Source organism: Candoia aspera, chromosome 3 (genome assembly GCF_035149785.1).
Source record: "Candoia aspera isolate rCanAsp1 chromosome 3, rCanAsp1.hap2, whole genome shotgun sequence".
Lineage (NCBI taxonomy): Eukaryota > Metazoa > Chordata > Lepidosauria > Squamata > Boidae > Candoia > Candoia aspera.
In genome coordinates, this window is record NC_086155.1 from 93,260,575 (window position 1) to 93,284,519 (window position 23,945).

Below are 23,945 nucleotides of genomic sequence, written 5' to 3' on the forward strand. Positions count from 1 at the left end.
CATATGGTTTGGTGCTACAGTAGCTGCTTAAGAGCTCGTTTTAAAATAATTTAATTCTGACTAGTGACACACTGTATCCATATGTTTAGGAAAATAAAAATGGATAGCTCTTGCTTTTAATTTTAAAATTAAAATTACAGTTACAGAAGAGTGTATCTTTTGTTACAAATACAATGCGGATAGTCTGATGAAGAAGGAAAGGGTAAAAGAGAGTTAATTGAGTAATAAATTCACAGTGCATAGTTTGCCATCCTTACAACCATTGACTAAATTCTTTTTTGTGATTCAGGTATGTAATTTTAAAATTATATATACAGAGCTGGAAAATAGGCAAATGGATTCTCTCTGTGTGTATGTGTTTGTAACTTGGCAAATGACCATAATTATGAAATATTAATACATGCTGAAACTGTATGATCTTATTTTCAAAATGTTGTCAACCTGATAAATGTGTCTGGGTGTGTGTATATCTCTGTATACACATGTGTGTGTAGACACACATACATTCGTAAGATTAAATTAAAGGAGTTTCAAGGAATACTTATTTTAAAAGGAGATTTGCAGACAACTGAAATTATATTCATGCCACAGAAACACTTAATGTGCAACACAACCCTGCTTTACACATGTATGCTATGTAAAGTTATGGCCTTAAACTTCAGGAAATGGTCATCCGGAAAGGAACAAGCCTTAATCAAAATTAATTTCTACTTTCAATTCAACAGTTCAGGTTGTACAATACATGACACTTCCCAGCTGTTTTATACATTGAAGATTTCTCTGTTGGATGCAGTTGAAAGAAAAGTTCTAATGCAACCCACCTTCATTCCTGCTGTGATTTTAATGGCTTGTCTGGTATGGACATTTATTTTTTTTCTTTTTCATAAATTATTATCTGCCATTACGATCCAGATATGGTGATGATGAAATTTATATTCTAAATGTAATTGTTATTGCAATTCATTCTCAGGCATTCAAGTACATTAACTAGTGAGAGTCCAACTAGATTAGATATCAGAGACCTGAAATAAAAATGCCGATTTTTTTCATTTTAAAAAGTGCATCATCAGTTTGAAATGGGACTGTGACATTGCAGGAAGTGTTTGATTCTTTATTCTAATTTGCTTTTTCTCAAAATAAAATGTTAGGGAAATGTGTACTGTATGTATAACACAAGGTAAACCTCTCTGACAGACCTCATTTTGTCAATAAAAATGCTTTCAGTGTTGAATGTTTTTATTCTGCTATTGAATCACTTGACCAAAGAGCAACCCCTTTCTTCCTCCCTTGACACAGGGGCTCATCCAGAAAAAGGTATTCAGACACAGTAGGTCCTTGGATCTGGAATCAGCTCACAGAATCTTAAACGACCGAGGAATTGTTTCATGGCTGTAGTGGTAGACTCTTTAGATGATAAACTAAAGAGTTTTTTACTTTTTACTTTTTTTTTTACTTCAAAAAAAGGTAAGATGTTCCTACTGCCATTTAGGGCCATCACATTTATTCTGCTGATGGAACCATCCACCTCTGCCTCAAAAGCCCAGGGTTAACGGGCCCATAGCAAGATGTTTTCTGGGGAAATTCATACACACTGTTGAGTTTTCCATTACCCAGTATCAGAGTCATTCATACCCTAGTCACCTCACACCTTGAGCACTTGGAAGTTTCAGCTGGTCCAGAAGGCAGTGGCATGGTAAGTCATGGGCACACCTTGGTGTGCCCATGCAACATCTCTGCTTCGCAAGCTGTACTGGTTACCGGTATGCTTCCAGGTGCACTTCAAGGTGCTGGTTATGACCTATAAAGCCCTATGTGGAATAGGGCCTGGATACCTGAGGGACTGCCTACCTCTGGTGATAGCAGCCCAGCCGATTCAGTCCGACAGGTCCCTTCAGTTAAACAATGTTATCTATTGGGAAGCATGCCTTCTCTGTTGCAGTGCCTACCCTCTGGAATGAGGTTCCCCCTGATATCCATGTGGCTCCTGCCCTGATAGCATTCTGAAGACCCATGAAGACCTAGCTGTTCTCCCAGGCCTTGGGTTAGGGTGGCTAGAGCCCCTGCCGAATTGTTTGAGGGCATGGGTGTGGTTAGCCACATTTGCCATTGATTCTTGTATTTTTTTATTTCTTATTTGTTTTATAATTATTATATTGTATTGTATTGTATTATTTTTATTGTACACCATCCAAAGTTGGTTCAGAGCTGGGCAGTGCCTAAGCTGTATAAATCAAATCAAATCAAATCAATTATCACCCAATTACTCTATGTTTTCCTGACACTCTCTTTCCTTTTCTTTCTTTCTTCCCATACCCACCTTTCTCTCCTTCCTCTTTCATTTCTCTCACTTTCTACACTAGGTTACAGCCCTGGAATGTTTTCTTCTCTCAATTCACTTTTAAAACAATGTGTGTGGAAGAGAATATCTATACGTGTGCCTGTCATTTTGCATTCTCTGGAGGGATTTTAGAAGATGGGAAAACTAGAGGTGGTGCAGGATTGCACTTCTCCTGCTTTTTTTTAAAGAAAACTTCAGAGGGCAGCTATGACCCTTTCACTTTTGCCCAATGGCCAATCTCAAAGTCACAACAGCAAAAGCCTACTCCATTGGTACCACTGGTCAGAGCTCACTTGTAGACAGGCTGAGTTCTCAAAAACTCCATAATACAGTTGATAATAAGCTGGATTCCAAAACTGTTTTGAACCCTAACTTAATAAAATACTTAATTAAGCCTGTCCAAAGCTGCCTTATGCATCTTTTGCTGTGGATATTATCAACAGCCTATCTATGACACCCTGATGTGGTCCCATTTCTTGACTGTTTTTATTTCTGTATAAAATTATTTACTTATTACACTCCAGAAAAGGTGCCCAAAACAAAAATTTAAAGGCCAATTTCTGAAGATGTATCCTGGCATGGCTATGACAGGACTTCTTTCTTTCTCTAAGAAAAGGTAGGGATAAAATGGCTAACTTTTTAAAATTTACACTGAGGTTTGGGGCTCTACCATTGCATTGATCTAGATGGCACCTCTGAGGTGTTTGTGGCCATCACCTCTTATCAGTACCTCTCCTGTTGGTCTATGGAAGTGTTGCTCAACCTTGGCATCTTTAAGGTGCCTGGACTTCACCTCCCAGAAATCACCAGACAGAGAGTTGAAGTCTACGCATCTCAAAGTTGCCAAGGTTGAGAAACATCAGTGCATGGTAAATTAGGGCTAATGGAAGGTTTAGTCTAAATCTTCCTGGAAGTGCCAATGCTGAAGAAGGCTGATCTCAAAACCAAAATGTATGCATGAGACAGGGATACCTAAGAGTCAAAGTTGTATTATCCGACAGGAAGGAAATATAAAGTACAGCAGGGATTGGATTGATGTGATAAATTGGTGATGCTGGGGAGGAAATTTAACCTGTAGTCTGGCCCTCTTGGTTTATTTCTGTTATTTTCTTCTGTTGTGGGATCTATTAGAATTAACTCAGCTGTAAGATAAAATGGCTTTAAAAAGGAAGAGAAAAAACAAAGATAAAAGTATTGAAAGAATGTACCATCCCTACTCACAAGGCTACACTTTAAACCTCCTTTTATCCCATTTTCTTGGGAATTAACACAATTCAGGATGCCTTGCCTAGTTTTAGCTTAAATTGGGAAACCACTTCAATCAAAATATGTTTATATGCCTGAATTCATGTTCCTTTTCTCTTATATAAATCACATTATATTTAACATTTTCTCCCTCTTCTCTATAGTCTGCTCTTGGCTCGTTATAGCTTTTATGGAAGCCTTTACAGTCCAAGCTGTTCCCGAGAGCCATTGAGGGGTAATTGTTGCTGTTATGATGTGGCCGTTCACTTATTATCAGGTTGATAACTACGTTTTTTGTCCTTGCTGTGTGCTATGTTACTTTCTTATTGTGAATTGTTATTTTATCTTTAATATGCCATTGTCAGTTGCCATGACTGTCAAAGATTCAGCAGCATAGAAAATTAAATACTACTAATAATAGTAACAACAATAATAATACCTTGCCAAAGACTCTTTAAGAACAAGACATCAGTAAAATAGAGATGAGAGGTATGGAATGATTGAATAGCTATCTGAGATTTATAGGAAAGATGTACACATACCTACATGAGATTTTTCCTGCTATTTGCATGAACCAAGAAAACCTGGCTGGTAAGTTTTATACCATTTCTCATTGTAACATTTGTTCAACTAGAAATAAGAGTAACAGCTGGAGCTAAGGTTGGCTCCAGCTTAAAATCTAATAAAGTTACTCTTAAAGAGCCTATTGGAGTGTGCAGATGTAATAAATTTAATAAAATAATTAAAACATCTTAAAAATGTGAAATTAAATACTGTTCTAGAGTTCCTGAGAATAACCATCACAGATGGTCACCTGGTTCTGTAATGGCAATTAATATTATAACAATATGCCAAGGATGTTGCAGTTCTGGAGGAATATGATGGCTTGTTTTGATTTTGCCAATAATTTGAGTTTCAGTACAAACATAACATTAATTCACTGAAAATCATTGTCTGTCTTAGAGATGTATTCCTTTTGCTCTATCCTTTTCCAGAAAATCTATTTCGCCATTCCTCCAGGAAGTTAACAATCATATTATGTCCAGACACAACTTCTAACTTTGCTGAAACTATGTTTTGAAGTGAATTTTCAAATGAAGGTTAAGGGAGAACCTGGTTGGTATTAATCATTCCTTATGTCAGTACATGTGTAGCTATACATTATTAACTGATGCTAAGAAGAGAATAGAATTTTGACCTGGTAATGAGAGGAAGAAAGAGAGGCACATTCTCAAAGACCAGATCTTGATTTGCAAACCCTGGTTTAAAAGAAGCCAGATTGATAACTGCATCAGACAACATTCACACACTGTGAAAAGATATCCCTTCAGATCTATGCTATCCATTACCTAAGTTGTGTGTTTATTTATTCTGTTCTTACCACAAATGAAAATAGAAAGTGAAGGAGGGAAACGGCCCATCTAAAGGAAATCATTTAATGAAACCACCATTTACTGTTAACAATACACTCTGAGATTATGTCTATCATTATAAAGGTTTCTGGAAACCTGAACAACCTTTGAAAAGGATGATGTGGCAGATAAATATAATATACTCTGAAGTTCATCTTCTTCCAACAAAAAGCATTTCTAGTATCCTATAGCAAACATTACTAAATGATATAGATTAATCTATCTGGCTTAGAATGCTTCCACGTAGCCAATAAACATAAATGCCCTTTTAATAAAAGAAAAGAGAGCAAACTATTATTTTCATGGCATTATAATTTTCTACCCATATTTGAGCTTTGTAACAATAGATGAATGTTAGATCAAAATACACATCAAAGTAAGTTTTATGATTATGATATCTTTTATCAACTGATTAGTAGTTTAAATCATTTTTTAAATCAAAGCTTATATCCAAGTACTGTTGGATAAACAGAATCCCATAAAATGAGAATTATAATGATTCTCCAAATGAAATGAAAACTATGCCTAACATTTATATTAGAAATCATATTATGCATCTTTTAAGAATATATATTTATGGATAGCTAAAATTATGCCACATTTTGAGAATGTTTTCTGCATTTTCTCCACAGCTAAATATAACAATGAGTTTCTGAGAGTGATGTGATGGGGAGGAAAAAAAAAGAATTTTAAAAGGACATGCACAAACTATATTGATTTCTCAGTACAAACTTTTTGTTCCATTGAGTCTGGAACAAGACATTTTTACCATAGCCAGCATTTAGACCACAATCATTTAAAACAACAGCAACAACTTTCTGCCTTTAAACTGAAATGCCTCTGTGAGTCCACGAAATCTTCCCCTGTTGTTAAATTTACTGCATGCCCACATCATCCCAACTGAAATCAACTAGAATAAAGAAGGCTAGAGTTTGGGTGGATTATGTAGTTTCATATGAATTCTGGGAACATAGAAAGCTCTGAGCAAACACAAAGGTGAACTTAGCAAAATATTTAGTACATGCTAATCAAATCTAAATAGCCAATGCCCTTATGATTGCTGAGACCACTCTAGTGTCACAATTTGTTCTTTAGAATGGGCTCTGCACCTAGAGAAAGAAATATAAACCCTTTGTGATATGATTCCCCCCCCCCATGCCCACACCATCACATTCTTTTCCATCCACGAACAATTTCCGTTGGGAACAGGGCCATGTAATATTGACAGTGACAACAAATTGTATAGCCTGGTGAACATCTGTTTCCCGGCTCCCTCACTGATACTGCAGGTTGGTTACTTAGAAGTCACTTTGTCTTTACAAGTTGTCCAACTACAAAGGAACTGGAAACTGCTGGTACAGAATGGACAGACTTTATTATTGGAACACAGGAAAGCTTTATCAGCAGGCTGGGATGTTCTGTATCTCAAAGACTGGGAGCTGGGGTTATATTAAGCACACTTGCCTATGGGAAGATTGCTTCTAGTGGAAGTATGGGAAAAAACAGCTTCTTGTGCCATCCATCCTTGAACGGATTGGATATAAAACCATCCAACATAAATCTCATTTTATATTAGTTAATCATAATCTAATTTTTACAGTGGCAAAAATTGTAAAAAAAAAGCTCAAGATGTGATGAAGACTCAGCATAGATTCCAACCCATCTTTACTATATAATATAATGTGATTTAAAAACAACAGCTACAGCATGGCTACAGATCTGGTTAAATTGGAGAAGACAACAATTACACAAGAACTTGACAAGGCCAAGATTGAAGGAGCTTTTTGTCATGTCCTATTATGATTTTTTGCAACCAGTCCTTTTACTATTTAAAACTACTCACCTTGGGCACTCAAAAAGTGCAACATAAATGTGAAATATTCCTATAAATATTAGGAGACCCTTACAAACCAGCAAATCAACAATGCAGCAGCGACAGAATGAAGATGGATGTTGCCATCTCATCCGATGACACTCCCTGAGGCTGATATTTCCTCTGTTTAGCAAACAGGCCTGTTAAGGAATTTCCTTGGCAAACGGACAACATGGAAACATCCTTCAACCCCGCAGAACTCATGAGCCAGCTAAAACCATTTCCTATGCTATGGCAACAATATCTGCGTAAGGTTAAACAAGACATTTCATACTATCCCTTACTCAAGCCACCGTATCTATTTCTGGATGTCTTCTTTTGTTCAACCTTTGCTAATAATAGTGACCTAGCTTAGGTGGTATTTATAGCCTTTAAAGACTTGTTGCCTGCCTTTTCAGAACACTTTATTCATGTATATTTCCTCTGTTTATTGTTACCGTAACACTTTTTTTTATCATCATTAAGAAGTTTCTGATCCAAGATTTTTATTTAGCAACTCATTTTCACAGAAACATTTCCATTATCAAGCAAACAAGCCAGATTTGGTCAAAGCCTTTAACTTTACCCTTGGGTAGACACAGCCTAGGCATGTTTAGTTAGAATGTCCCCTGTGAACTGAGAAAAATGTGGGTATCACTTTCAAGTCAAGGAAGAGAGCTTTCTGTTTCTTGCCAGTTGCTAAGAGCAATACTAGAACTTGCGGCAATAAATAAAAAGTTTTGCTAAAAGCTTTTTTATCTATCTGGCCAACCTTTTTTAATACTAAATTTTCTCCCAGAATATTTTCACAAATACTACCATTTGCTAAATTATCCTGTTTGATTTCCTATTTTACTGGCACAATCTTATGAGGCATGGCAAGAAGAGGTTGGCAAAGCAGTCTTGATACTAAGCACTTCACTCTAAGGCCTTTAAAAAAATTGGTTAATTGAGTCCTACTGTACTGCTCTGCAAACTAAGTCACATGGCTATGTTCACACTTCATATTATACTAGGAAAAGAAAAACATAGCTTAATGTGATGCATAAATCAAATCAGCATCATAAATGGGACTCTGAGGTTAGTGTAGCTGACCATACACCACACAAGTAATCAAATGGCAGGCCCTGCTATTAAACAGAATGAGAAGGCCTACCTCATTTGGCAGATCAAGGGCTGCAAATCATCATTTGTTAAGTTAATGTATATTTATCACCATGGAATCTCATGTGGATGTTACCTTGGGCACAATAATGGCTGAGGCTGTCTCTAGAAGAAACCTAAAATTTGTATTTCTACCTACTTGCAAAGCTGGTCTTTTGTAAAAGTAATTCAAGAGACAGAATGAATTGGACTACTGCTTTGTTCTGTCCCTCTGCCTTTGCCAATATTTCAATATTGGGAAAATGCTAATCACTTTCCAGGTAATTATGTATATACTTATAATAACTGATTCATCAATCCAGGTCCACCCAAACATCTTTGTTCTTGAGAATTATGGAAGTTGGGGGGCAAACAAAAAGCAAGTTGACTTGAAATTTGTAGTCAAGTTGGGCCTATCTTTTGGACAAGTGTGAAAGTCTGTAATGAGTGCTACTTTAGTACATCTGATACTAATGTATGTGCATCCTCTCCTATTATACCACCATCTACCCAGTGCAATTTAGAGAAGAAGTATATTTGTAATGTTTCTTGTTTATTGATTGATTTAAAATATTTGTTAGCTACTTATCAGTCCTGGTTTCCAGAGTGGTTTCCAAATAAAGCATATCAATACAATGCGACAACATAAGCCATACAACTAACAGCAGACAATAAAATCCACTGTAAAAACAACCCCATAAAAGAACGTTTAAAAGATCATGTGACATTCATGTGACATTCATGGGCCAAAGTGCAAAAATAAAGGCATTCTCTTATTCACAGACAAATATATGCAAAACAGTTCCCAGCAATCGAGCCAGTGTGAATAAGAAATGGATTTCATGACAAGGGCTATTCACAGAATGCTCCTGTTGGCAAGGTCTACCGGATTAAATGCCTTTAAAAAAGATAACATAAACTGCCTTCGAAGGTGAAAGCATTGTATTAATGATAGTCTACTTTTTTGTCTCTAGGATGATAATATAGTAGAAATTCTTAATGGGACAAATTATCCAGTTGTTGAGTGCTTTTGTGGCTTCCATACACAGGCACGCACACAGACAGTGTAAGAATTCTGCTCCTCTTGTTCAGTGCAATCTGTTTTCAGTTGCGGCTAATCTGTTGCTCCTGGTAAACTGAGAAGCAGGACACTAAAGCACAACCATTTATTATTTGTTTCCTGCATTTATTAGTCAAATGTGGAGACTCCGCTGAGCAAAGAAGCTACAAAGTATTTCCACAGCCAGTAATTGGAGGGGCTAGGTATAAGAGCATACCTTTCATATCCACAAAAACAAACATTTGCTTGAATATTTACGTTGCTTGTAGCACTTAAAGCTCACTTAAATTGTGGCGAAGAATTAACCCTCCTTGTTTTCAGTACACGTTTTGAAACTAAACTTTCTCAGAATTATTCTGTATACTCAGAATCTTTAGGAGAAAAAAAATCTGCATGAGGAAAAAAAACCCATCTCAGTAAGGACTAAGTATTGTCAGCCTTAGAAATGCTGTTGGTGGAACTGTGTAAATAGATATTCTGGCAGCATCTAGCTGACCATGACCAAACTTAAAAGTAGGTAGGGTAGGCCCTGAGTAATACTTGGATGGGTGACTGCCTGGGCTACTGGGAAGTTGAAAAAAGTTCCCAAAAGAAGCCGCTGCCATGACATCACCCAGGATTTGATCATTCACTAGTCAAATTCTATTCGAGGGTGCTCAAAACAAATATTCTAGAAAATTTAATTTAGATTTTTTTGGTACCACATCTGAATTTACTACTACATTCTTCACTGTGTATAAAACAGAGAGATTGAATCCTTGTTTTTCATTTTGGCCATGACTGGCCCAGACAACCCATGCCGAGAGAGCATGGCCATATAATTTGGAAATCTGCCTGGATCTTGTTGTTGTCATCAAGTTTTAAAGAAAAAGCAGTGAAATCCATTTCTGCCACTTATTTATTTATTTATTTATTTATCCATCCAATTTGTCCCCGCCCATCTCCTCCCATTGGGGGACTCTGGGCGGTTCATGCCTGATTACACAGTATTACAGATTACAGATTACAGATACACAGATTACACTTCATGCCTGATTACACAGTACTGTGGTTATCATTATCTCCTCATTAGTTAAAGTAGGATATGCAGCGTGGTATTAGGCTTATAGATACAGCCCATAGTACCCACCAGATTTTTATATTTTTTAAACAATTCCTTTAATTAAAAAGCAGGAATATGCAATCTCATCATAAATGGATGTATTATGGCTGGCCATGCCCATCATAGCAGCCATTTTGTGAATATGCAAATTCTTCCTATGACAATTAATTATGAAAGTGTCTTGTTGTGCCCTTAATATTCCAAATCTGTCCACTAATCTAAAAGAAGCTGCCTTCCTCAAATTAAGGAAGGAAACTGAGGGTCTATCTGGAATGGCTGTTTCAAAATTTTCCATGGTATTTAACATCTCCCTAAAAGAAGATGGTGTTCCAAGAAAAATCTCTTACCAGGTTTACTACATTGGTTAACATAATTAGATGGGAAACCAATGCAAAATAATAGCACAGAAGTCTGTGAGATTTAGGAGTATCCCCAAGGCATGGTTTGAGAACACATGGTTCCATAATCATGCTGCAACTAAGCAAATCTGGTCAGTATTTGGCTGGGTTAATCCCTCTGAATCATGTATATGCTGCTTTGAATTTTATTGATGACTGGGAATAAAAAATGAACAATGGAATCTTCTCTAACAAAATGTTACAGGTTGGTACATTTGTGTTCAGGATGTCAGCTGTGCCCTTTTCCAAAATAAAGGCAAAGACATCCTCACAGGGGCCTGTTCCTACTGAAGATGGTGAAATGTGCACTGTTATGTCGTAGCACAAGTCCTGCCCTTTTGCACTTGCTGTATGTCATGATGTCACATACAGGTAAGTAAGGGGCAGTTTCTGTCACAACTTTGAACTGCATATTTAGGTGCTTGCCCCTGTGAAGATGCCTATGGCAGGCTTCTTTGTAGAGGAAGTAAAGAGAGAAGTGACATTATGCATGATGGCACTGAGCACATTGTGCAAATAATGCACTGTATGCCATGCATGCCTGATGCAACTGATGCATATTAAATAATTTGCATTATTTGCTTGATGAAGTCATAATACAGGTGACATTGCAGGTTCTATCCAATGCCTATACTAGAACCTAGGGCATTTAAACACTCAGTCCTCACTATTTTCCATCAATGTTTGGACCCTATTTCGTGAACATTCCTTCACAGTGGTGTCTATGACCGTAATGAACTCTAACATTCTTTCACATAAAAAGTAAAAGATTATCCACAAACCTCCCAAGCACACAGAAAATGAATAAGAGGAAAAAAATGTGATAATTTATTATTACACAGGAACTTTTGATGGTGCAAAACCTTAGACCTTCAGTGATACATTCCAGAAGGATGTGACATAGATAGCCTATAGCTTCAGTAACCATACACTGGGAACTTTCAGGTTAGATGACTGTAAAGGTTTTGGGAAGGTTTCCCTAAAAAAAGTTTTTTAAAAATCTGTTAATTCAAAATTGAATGGATAGATTACATGGACTGAATATTCTGATCATAATCTGCTAGTACCCTTTGTGCCTTTTATGGCAAAGGATCAGAAGTATTATGCATTTCAATATGCGTATGTCAATAGCTTTAATAGAAGGAGTTACATGGGTATCCTATACCCCAGGTGAACTGAGAGGGTCTTCTGAGTGGCATCCCAGTTATGAAATGCTATTTCCAGAGCGTCTCTTTGCAATGCTGGGCCTTTATATTTCCCACAGCTTTAATATGGCATTTTAGTTCTCAATTTAACCTTGTTTTTAATATCTTGCTTTCTTTTCCCATATGCTGTCATTTGAATTATTCAAGTGCACATTAGATGTACTTTAATATATATATATATATATTTTCCTCTTAAGCTCTTCTGAGGTAGCATAAAAATAACTATTATAAATAAAATAAATAAATATTTTATTTTATTTTATTTTATTTTATGGTACAAATGTGGTACATAGCACAAAATAACTCTTGGGACTGGGAATGTTATGAATTTCAGGAAAAGCAGAAAGTATGTCTCTTGGCAATTGGCAGCTGTGTCCTAAGTAAAAAATTATGCTACAGAAGTGAATCTCTGGATTTAGCTATCATGGTTTTCCTGCCTCTGTCTTTTCTTGAAGTGTGGCACAATCCATGTAGCATTTTGGAGCAGAAGACTTAAAACTGAAAGGGTTCTAAAAGGCTGCTTGTTCTAGTCCTTTACCCTAGGAAAGGTTGTGTAAGACATATGTGAAATCCGAGATTCTTTTTTGCATTTCACTGAAAGGCACTGAGAAAGGCGATTCCCAGTCTTTCCTAATACGTACTTGTTTTTATGGGTAAGTAGCTTATACAGCACTGTTTTCCCCAAATAAAAAGTATTCTTCTGCTATTTAAAACCATTGTTCTTTGTCCTATCATCAATGGATTGAAATCATATTTGTCCATTTTTCCTGTCTTCTTTAAAGCAGTCCATCTTCTCATCCCACATTATTTCTTCTACAGGCCAAAAAGACTCAGTTATGATTTTGCTCTGATAGTTCTCCTCAACTTGCTCTCCAATTAATTAGCCTGCTACTCCAGGATATGGATTTTTTGTTGGGCTTCAAGCAGGAACTTCAGCAATCTGCCCAGAGACCTGTTTTTATACCATTTTTCAAAAGACTCCAGAGCTGCTACATACTGACAGGATATTTGTTTCTATATCAAATGCATATACAGTATAATACTTGCCGACCCTGCATTCTGTCTTGAATATATTGAATATACTCAAAGTACAATATTATTTTCAGTTAATGCACCTATTACTATTCTCCTAGTTGCTTTTTCTGGAGTATCTTGCTCAAAACATCCTGAATCCAGAAACCAGAATAATAACTCTTATTTCATAATACCTCTGATCACAGAACTAGGCTTAGCTTTAGACATTTGTTACCTTATGCAAGATGTACACATAGCCTATTTTGCAGCATAGTTGAAAGTTCATGGATCCAAAGGCCTTTCCATATCAATTTTTTTCCTGGTTTTATGACTCATTGACAATAGCTTAAAGGATTGGTTAATAGGAGTGGGAACCTGGGAGATCTTCAGATGTTCTGGACTCCAACTTCTAGCAGGCCAAGTCAGGATGGCCTGTGAAGCTCTAGCAACATCTGGAGGCCCTAAGTTCTCCATCGTAGGTTATATTTTTAATCCTTTCCTTCAGGAGTCATACACTAGGATCTATGAATATTTTTCTCCCAATATTGCTTCCAATATCTTACATGCGGCTTTTTTGTCTGTCTCTCTATCATTATCTTTTTCTAACTCCACTTCCAAGAAATAAGCAAACATACAACATGGCAGCAAGGGAGAGCTTTTTATACTTACTGCAGCAACTGTTCTGTCCTACTTCTACTAATATTGTTAATCAACAGCTGCCTATAATCCTAATAAAGTCAGCCAGGCAAGGTATACTATAAGACAAACCTCAGAGTTTCCCCAAATTTCTAAGATTTAGAAAAATCTTGAACATCAAATTCAAAGAACGGAGACCTGACTTTGCCCCTCAGAATTAGTGAGAAGATCAAAAATGTCATTACATTTTGAAATGTTTCTCTCAACAGCTTTTTGGCAAAGAACAATACATTAATATAAGCTGTGCGAACCAAATGCAAACCACATTTTCTTATACCCAAACCCTTCTTTGTTACCATATCACATCAAAGTGTTGCATGACATACCTTAAGTTCTCTGAAGAATATGCTACTCCTGGCCCACTCGACAATTGAGAAGAGGGTTTGGTCAGCCATTTTGCACATAAGCCCAAAAGTGTTGAGCTTTTCATGCTTGCTTCTGTTGGCCTGCTCTTGCTGCAAGTAGGCCATAATTTTAGCCTGGACTTGAGGCTCATCTGGCTCACACTTCAGGAGTTCCAAAATCAGATGAGGAATACTTGCTGGCGAGCTGGTCTGATGGTAACCATCCATGTAAGAGTAGCCCATTATCGACTCTGGAGAGCTAGTATAAGGATCAGGGTACTCAGACTTGATAGCACGGCTTGGAAAGTGACTGTAGCTCTGATAACCTTGTAGGCTACCATGCGGTGGCATTGTCATGCTAATTGGAGAGGTTACAAAAGGGCTTCGGTCATAGTCTGTGGGAGGCAAGGCTGTATGGTTCAGAGGTAGGCCCTTGGAGGCAGAATGGATGTTCTGGATAGCAGAAGATATTGTTAGGTCAGTCGGCATTGCTTGAATCACCTGAGTCATGGCTTCTAATTTGAGTCCATTTGCTCGGATGAGAGCTTTCTTCTGCTGCTTCAGTGCCCTGTCCCTCTTGTACATGGGTCCAAATTTGTTCCGACCCCCACGCATTCGGTCAGCTCTCACGGCTGTTGAATGTAGCAGTGAAAAAAAAGTTATAGGCATCGCACTGCGGATATGACACAAATACAAGTATTGACATGAATCTCATCCTTTTTAGCCCCTGATCAACCTTTAGCACAACTTTATATTGTAGGGATTTAATGTTAATAAGGGTTTTTATTTTGTTCTAATGTTCTTAATTGTAATTTCAATTTTATGAGCCACCTGAGAAGGTCTAACACTGTGAATAAATATATTGTATTAATTTGCAAAGCATTTACTGTTTTCCTGTTATATAGCTGGATGAAAGCATATTAGTGAGGAGTCCAATTCTAGCTTAGTGCTTTACATTTTCTAGTAAATTTAACAAGAGAAGGCTAAGAAATTCTTCCACTAAGGAAGGACTCAACAGAACTCAAAACTGCTTATCTGGGGCCGTGCAGGACCTTTTAATAACAGCTTTTTAAAATGCTCATGATTTAATTTTTCTAACTAATTTTTACCTTCTTTTGGCTTAACCCATTGAGTGGATGTTATTTAAAGGCATTTAATGCTTTTCACGTTGGCCCTTACACGGAAAATATGAAGCTCGCCAATTTGGAGAGAGGTAATAAATTGCACTACTGTTAGTTCCTCAGTTAGACTGCACATGATAAAAAGCAAAGTGTCACCCACGCCAGAAATGAATAGATTTTGCAACTTCCAACACCATTCAAATCATATCAGAATTAGGACTGTGGAGAAAAAGTGTTGGTCTTGGTTACAGAACTATGTTGCCTGAACATGTTTTGAAAGCAGCAGTATTTTACCAAGACTATCCTTCCCAAAGGCATTCAGACAGTAAGAAGGGCCTCTGACAGCTTGGTGACATGCTGAGATAGCTGGAGGTTACATTACTAAGCTTTTATCTTACGGATTAGCATGCCATTAAAAATGTATTAGAAATCCTAGGTATACAGAGACCTATAAAACTATCATAAAGATGTTAACAATTAATGATTTGATCCTAAAATGTAATTTATGGACTAGAATGTAACACTATGTATCATAATCAAGGAAACATGGATATAAATATCATGAACATTTACAGCTGAAAGCATGAGTTCCTTCCCATCCTGCTGATAACGAAGAGGAAGTCTGTTTATAAAGGAGGATAGTAGCAAAGTAATCTCTAATAAATAAATAAGCAAGCAAGCAAGCAAGCAAACATTGGTCATTACCTTTCTGCTGGCAAAGAAAAGGTATACAAAAATGAAGATTTCCTAATAAATTATAGGTAAATAGTTTTATCTATTTTATTCAGCAATGCCATCTTTTGGCATTCATTTCTGATTGCTGTTCTTTTTTACAAGTCAGGTGCATTCAGCTTCTTCTGACTATGGATTTTCTGAGATATAAGGGGCGTGTTGCACATTCGAATAAGGTACATAGAACTCTTTTCTTCATTATCATCTTCATGCAAGAGCTGTAACAACACGTTCTTGCAAAGAAGTCAAGTTGTGTTTCTTTTGGAAACTAGTAGTTAAAGGTCTCTGTGCAGTATTTAGTATAGTATGAGCAGCAGGCTCTCAGCTATGAGTACCTCACTGAACAACAATCTGAAGGATTAGGGGGCTGTACATAAAACGGTAAATGTGATCCTTCAGTGTATTCACAGAAGTCTTTATGCGCAGGCAACCTCCTATCATTTCTAACTTTGTTCCAAAATATTCATGTTTTCAATGATATAACCTGTCATATCCTTCTGTTATGGTCTTGTGTTCCTTATTGTTTTTTTTAAAATGGAAATACTATTAAACCAGTAGTAGATAACATAGCTTTTCTGGTTAAGACCGAGCTAGAAAATATCAAAACATTTCTGGTATAGAGAAGGAGAGCACTTTTGAGAAGAATTTGAAGACAGGAGCTTACATCTTGTCTTCTTGTTCCCCTTCCAAATCTTCTAAATATCTTTTGCTCCTAAACAAGAAGCAAGCCTGTCTCAGGAGGGGTGGGGTGGGGAATGATCTTGTAAGGTGCATTTGCAAAAGAAGTGTAGAAGGTGTAGGATAACTTGAGAACTTTTCCATCTACCCACCAGATGCCCTTTTACTGTATTAGCATTATCTTGGGAAATGCAGATTTCAAAAAATATATTTGATGCAATCACTTTTATCTCCACCCTGATATTATATTTTTTTAAAAATTATCTGTTGATTCCAATCTAGGTTGCTGTAGTTCAGGGTTTCAACAACTTCAAAGTTAGGCTTAAATGGCATAAGCAGAAGTATTCTGGAATAAGCAGTTTATGGACTGAAAGCTGCATGTGCTAAGCTGTTCACATGCTCTACATCCGCACATAAGAAAATAGACAACTTCTAATGGGGAAAATTAGCTGATTTGCTGCCTTGATCTTGATAACTAATGGATTGAACCATCAGTACCCTTAAATAAACTGACACCAATGCTGGTGACTTATTGAAATGGAAAATAAAGCATAAGAATGTTTATAATTTAATAATAATAATAATAATAATCACTAGCTCATTTTCAGACAACAAATGTTTCACATTATCTGAGAATTAAAGCAACTTCAAAAAATAAACAAATGTCCCAACCCAATAAACCCAAGCTCTAAGTACTGATTTGTTGACTAAAGATTGCAATTATTAATTAAATTATAGTTTTCCATCTTTAAAAGCACATCTTTAAAAACTAAAAATAATAAACTGCACAGTACTATGTTTTTGTTAGAAGTAAAATCAGTTGTTATCAATGGGATTTTCCCATCACTGGGTTTGTAACTGGACTACTAAATATCAGTGAAGAGAAGAAATGAAGAATAAGCCAACTATGGCATCTGCAACAAATATATTGGAATACATAACTGGGTCATATATCTAAATGTAATTATATGGGATGAGAATTTTCTCTCCCATCATTGATATCTGAAGCCTTACTAACTAATGAAAATGACATACAAGATTATTTTCAAACTAACAATGATTTAACTTAATTGAGGGGGAACCAAGTAAACTGCTGAATTTGTAGTTACAAAAAAATGACTAATCTGAATCCCATCAATATTCACTGTTAAAAAATACTACCAATTATCTCCGTAGGACAAATATTTATCCAAAAAGTTTCAAAACTTTTTGACAGCAAAATTGCTACTTATTTTTCAAGCTAACTGTTGTTTCCTTGTACAAATGAATGTTTTTCAGACTATGTAATAGTAATTTACTCTGAATACAATAATGTGACAAAATGTAGCCCGTATTCTGTCAATGGTTTATATATAGACAATGGTTTATATATAGACTATATATATCATTATAATATATCTGAATAATTTCATAAAAACTGAAATCCATTCTATTGGATGTGTAATGAGTTTTTTTGTTTCTGTTTTTTTGAGAAACAAATCTGAGGTCTCTTTCTATGAAGTGCTAAATGATTGTTTAGTCAATGATTAGCCCAGTTGCATAATCCCTCCATGAGGGGAATTCCACTGACAAATAAGAATAAGCAATTGTCTCTGAAAGGAAAAAATACCCAGTATGGTGCACTGTATTTATAACTCTCAGATATGGCTGAAATGGTTTCAGTTTACAAATTGTTATCAAATTCTCCCTCAATAATTTATTTTGCCTATCCTGATTGAATTTTGTTTGCCTAAAGGAATCAGTGTTATTTGTTCTAAGTATTTATGGCTAATGCTGGATAGTCTGCATTCTTTGGGAATACTGTAATTGTAAAATTATACATATTGACCCAGCAAGTTCTAATGCTTACATCTGAAATGAGCCTCTAAGTACCACAGCAGCAAATATGACAAGGAAGCCTTCAAAGCTCTTTGACGTAAAGTTGTAGTAGTGAATTGTAAGCCTCAATTCTTTTTGACCAGTCATATGCAATAATCCTCTGGAATAATGCCTCAAATGACAGCAGTTTAAATAAAGTACATAGAAGGACCTGTATATAGTACATAATGATTTTTTTATACCTATGTAGGAACAAATGTAGACCTTACCTTCCAACTTCATCCCAACACTTAGACATTTTTGAAACCGACAATAAGGGCAGCGCTTTCTTTGAGTTTTGTCAATTTGGCAGCTTTGATTTTCTATGCATGTGTACCTTTTGTTGTTCTGGACTGTTCGCTTAAAGAATCCCTGTAAAACAGATAGAACATATTTACAAATTTGGCACGAATGGATTGAGCCAGGAATTTACTTCAGATTATGAAAACATTCACCAAATCCTCTGTTCTACTTTCATAATGCTAATTCAGCATTTATGAAATGACTGGTTTGCTTCCAGATTTCCTTGGAGGAAACCCACTAGGCCACAGGCAGAAATTTTCTGAGGCTGGTCTGCACTGGTATTGATTTACATCAGATCCTGGCAAGGCATCCTTATTGTTTCCCTAGCCCTCATCTATGAGGAGCAAGCTAACATCTTTGTAGAAAGAATTAAAATTCTTTCAAATGATCCTAATTTTTTTTTAAAGTGGCCTTTTTTAGTGATCGAACACAGCATTTTAAGACAAACTTTCCTAAGGTGTGAAAAAACAAGCAAATGTGTATTTGCCTATTTCTTTAGGCTTCACCAATATGAATCCTAACTCAGCCCTAAATCCCAAATGAAACAGCGCCTAAGCATGTTTCTCCCATCTACCACTTTTACTGTGGACACTTCTGTCTCTGCTGGTGCACTGTGCTCCACTATCTTCCACTACTCCTTCTACATCGTCTTCATTCTCTGCTATCTCAAACTGAATTTTAAGCTCTTTGGGATATCTTTGCAAGGCTTTTTTCCTCCCTCCCATCACTAGGTACAGCTGTATTACTACGTTGCTACTTCTGGTGGTAATGATTAAAATCATGTGCTAAACAACAAACAGATATTCTGTTTCTCATGTCTCTTTATGGCCTGGGAATAGTGGATGATAAGCATATTTACACAAGGAGTAATGTTATAATGTGATTAATTTTTGATTCAGCACGAATATTGACTTGTTCAATATTTCCCTAACCAAGTGGGACTTCCTTCTATGTAACATTGGCAGGTACAGGTTGCTATTGCATGAATATTTCTATAGAGTCCTAAAATTATACATGTGTCACTCCAGAAAGCCGTGTTAAAAAGACATTGCTTTATTACTGTGAACTAAACAACTTGCTTCGTTTCTACACTGATACAGAATTATTTTACATGACTGTAATTATTTAGTCCAGATCTAAGGTATGGCTGGCTTTACTAGCTGGGTGCATGGCACTGGCCTATAATTTTGAGGCTCAGACAGATATGCATAAAATGGAATGCATGAGCAAAAAATATCCTTCATGGTGATGTATGGCATTTACAAATCATTTAATTGATTTCCACTTAATCACCTTGCAAATAAATATGGACATAAAACGGTGTGTATGTATGTATGAGTGTGTGTGCACATTTATAAGTACATGCAAGCATAAAAAGAATGACAACAGAAATTTACATTTGCATCCTGAAAGATGAAAAACTTGAAACAGTCGCCTTCAATATTGTAGCCCTGAAATTTATCAGGAACAAGATGCAGCAACAATAATACTCAATGTATATAAATCAACTAAAATCAATATTGAGGACAGCTGGGAATGAAAGTGTCTCTACAACTACATCACTTCACGACAACCAAATATTTAAAGGCAGTAAATATAGCCACTCTATACAGAACACCCTGGGTAAGTTTTTCTTTCCATTGGCTAAAAAAGAGACCCTTCTTACTCTTTGCATAACTTCTGCCTCCCAAGAATGCTACTGTATGTTTGCACAATATTCTTCTTCTGTTAAAGGAAACAGAAGTATGATTATCTAGCATTTTTCTGGATCTGATTTTAAGCTCTCTCCCCCCCTTTTTTCCCCATGAAAATAAATTGTACAAAACCTTGCAACTTTCACAGGTAAGGAGTCCATAGTGATATCCAGACACTTTATCTCCACAGACTGGACACAGTTCTTCAAGATCTTCATCATAAGAGTAATTCACCATTTTAAACTGAGACACTGGGGGGGAAAGAAGAAAAATAGGGGGGAAATTAAACCCCATGAGAATAAATACAAAACATTTGATGCATTATTTCTTCACTAGGGAAACAATTCCAGGACATCCATGGGTTTTATTTCCCTTTAAATCCTCAAAACAGGAAAGCACAATTTTGAAACAACAGATTTTTATTAGCAACCAAAAATATTCTCTCCAAATTCAGTTTAGGAGAATAAAATCTGTTAAAACTACCCACAGTTCTAAACCCAGCAAGCATTTTATCTTACTAATCCAAAAACCTGGTTTTCCAAAATACTAAACTCTTAGCTCATTCCTATTTGTGCTTACACATAAGTAGGCAGGACTAGTTCAAGACATCTTACTCTGAAATTCACATGCCTGAGGCTGCAGTCTTACTTTTCTTCAGTTTATTATTCTTAGGATAAAGATCACCATTTATTTGTAATATATTTAAAACGTAATTGCATTTAAAAATTAAAAATCAGGTGACTAAGTGGAAAACTAACTTTTGTCTCTATTTTGAAATTTCTGCTATAACAAGTCACCTTAAAGAAATGTTTACCTAACCCCCATTTCAAACTTACAAAACCAGTAGCCTGAGTGGAAAAAAATCAATAGCTTAAAACAGTATTTTAGAAAGGGTGATGAAGGGGAGGGAGAAGGGAAGGAGCTGTAAGTTTTACATATCCATCGAATTTGTCTTTGAAAAAGAAAATAATTCTTCTGGCTTAACTCTTCTTTCTTGATGTCTCAACAGCCAAAGGAAATATATAAACTGTTCAAGAGACCCTATCGGCTGAGCTTAGGATTTCTCTTCCAAACTCCTTCAAATGCTGGCAACTAAAAACAAAGAAGAAAGTTTTACGGCAAGCTCTTCCTTCCTTCCTTCCTTCCTTCCTTCCTTCCATGGGGAGGTGGGGGAGGGAGGGAGAGAGAAACCTCGTGGCGCGATCCTATGAATTTACTCAGTGGGATGGAGAGTCCCAACTGATTTAGGAGTGAGACCCTCGCGAAAGAACCCGATACCTGACCGAGGGGGAGGGAATCGGCGTCCCACCGGCTCAAGGGATAAAAAAGGCTCCAGGAAGATCTGCTGGTCTGAATTCCCCACTCCCCCACTTCCCGCCGCCCTCTGCATCCTCCCGGGCTACCTAAGGCGAAAAGCGGGCTGATCTCTCGAAGAGAAGAGATCGCTCGCCTGCAGGAGTTCAGAAGAGTCTTCGGGTGGCCGAGGCGGAGAAAGAATTATGCTGGGCCCGGGTCGGCGCAGCCGGCCAGAGGCAAGGGAGGCCAGATGTCGACAAGGTAGGTGAGTTGAGCTAGGCAGGGCAGAGACGAATCTTCCCCACCCCACCCCGAAGAAGCTTAGTCACCCCACCGATTTGCTCCACTGAGGAAGCGACACTTTCCCAGGTGACCAGAATCCCAGGAAGGAGCTGTATGAGGTGGTCGCAAACGTCTACTGAGGGGGTAGGTGGGTGGGAGGCAGGGAAGAGAGGAAAATGAGCGAAGTCCCCCTTATTCCTCGATTGGGGTCGGAATTTCCATCCAGCCAAGGGATTCAAAAGTTCGTCAGACTTCTCAGAACCGACCGAAAGGGAGCTTCGAAGAAGAAGGCGGTGGCTGTCGAAGAGTCCCCAGGCTGCGGGTTAGGAAATGGGAGACTCCAAAGGAAAGGGAGAGGGATTTGCGTGGGGGGAGGACAAGGAACGTCTGAGAGGTCTTTTGGCCAGGGAGAGAAGTCGCAAAAACCTGAACCCGGGTCCCCCGCCCCCTCCGCCGAGCCGTCGAGGAATGGGAACGTGAGGCGTAATTTCAAAGGTGCGAAAAACGGGGCAGTGCGGGAGAGCCGGGAAATCTGCGGCGTCGTTCCCTTCAAAAGCACTTCCCGGGAGACACACCGGAGCAGCGCAGGCAGACCAGGCAGACCATTGGCCCGACGTCCCCAGTATTGGCGGCACTGACTGGCAGCGGCTTTTAGGCGGGAATTTTAGGCGGGACCTATGGAGATCCCGTAAGTCCAACCTGGGACCTTCCACGTATACTTGGAAGTTAAATTATTTCTTCCTTCTCTTTTGGCTAGAGGAAAGGCACGGAACAAATGCTGCGCGCAACCCCAAATTGTTCGGTACCCCCACATTCTTATCTAAGGGACAGGCGAAGTGAAGGTGCCATTGGATGGGTAGCAACTGTCCAGTTTTGCTTTGGGATCTGTTTAGGTAGGAGTGGGAGAATCTCTCACACACACATACACACACAGGCACAGTGCTGATTTGTAACTGGAACTGGCTGCCGAGGCCGTTTTGGATCTGGACTGTGAAGGCGCAGTTCCTTTAGAGGCCGATTCCCAAAGGGGCTGCGTCTCAAGGAAATGAAGGAGGGAAACCAAAGAGAACGGAAAGCCACACTGTCACTCCATCTCCAAGTCGCTTCGTTCGGGGGATGCCAAGAAAGGGAAAACGCCTTAAGGGGCGCGTTTGGAAATCTAAAACTGCCTGCCTGCCTCCCCCCTTGCTGCTCTGCACGCACGCATCGCCTAGGACGCTTCACACAGCCCTGCGCCTTCCTCCGGAGTTTCCGAAGCGGGATGCACGGCTAATCGAGGGATGGATGGGTGGATCCGGGCAGAAGGCAGAAGCGGCAAAGGAATCGTCAGGAACTGAGAGGCCAACGGCTTTGCCTCTCCATCCGGGATGGGCGCCTCCAATTCTGCTTGCTCCGCTGGTGGACACCATCTCAGCCAGGAAGAGGCCGTTAGTCGCCCGTCCGGCCCTTCCGACTGGAGTTTTCCCAGCGGAGCCGTCAAGGCAGGACTTCAGCTGTCAACGGCCCCCGGAGAACTGAGCCGAACAGGACGTCCCCTGATGCTTGTCGTATATGAAGTCAAAGAGAAGGCAGTATTGCAGCCTTAGCCCATTTGCCTGTGAATCTCTTCTAGCATCTTCTAGCCTCCCCCAGGCGTCGCCGCAGTGGGGTAAAGCCTGCCTGCTGGATCTGCACCAGGCTGGTTGGACGCCTCTAGAAGACGCCGAAAGCGATTAGTGGGGACAGGCCAGGATTTATAATTACCTTACTGTACTTTCGGTCAGACTTTCGCAGGAGAGAACCGACCCACCCCTTTACTGCTATCCACGTTGACCCAACTATCCGTGTCCCTCTTACGCCGAAATAAAAGTGCTGTTGGCGATTCCTGCCGCCGTCTTCTCACATACAGTCACCCTGAGATCGGACAATTGTGTTTCCAAAGGTGACAGAGATGCTCAGGAACGGGCATCTCAGGGCATGGCTTCATTTACACAACACACCCGCCTACCAAGTTAACAAATTAACTCATTTTTCTGGGTAGGCACAAGCCCTTGAAGCAGAAACTAACCAAACGGACTATGTTTGCACAGCACGTATGCCCCCCTTCCCCGAAGCTTAACCAGACTGAACACCAAACTTAGCATGTTGTGTGAATGCATCTACTAAGTCTCCACCCGAGCTGCTAGTGCTTAAT

General features: G+C 38.4%; 1 protein-coding gene across 3 annotated transcripts in view; it reads right to left on the reverse strand.

Moving 5' to 3' along the window:
* Window positions 1–23,945, reverse strand: part of NR5A2 (nuclear receptor subfamily 5 group A member 2) — a 113,370-nt gene that overhangs the window by 72,152 nt on the left and 17,273 nt on the right. For all 3 annotated transcript variants that reach the window (XM_063298380.1, XM_063298381.1, XM_063298382.1), the window contains 3 exons: window positions 20,327–20,445; window positions 18,428–18,569; window positions 13,792–14,441 (listed from right to left, as the gene is read on the reverse strand). In XM_063298380.1, coding sequence (XP_063154450.1) covers window positions 13,792–14,441; window positions 18,428–18,569; window positions 20,327–20,445 — 911 coding nt within the window. The remainder of the gene's footprint in view (window positions 1–13,791; window positions 14,442–18,427; window positions 18,570–20,326; window positions 20,446–23,945) is intronic.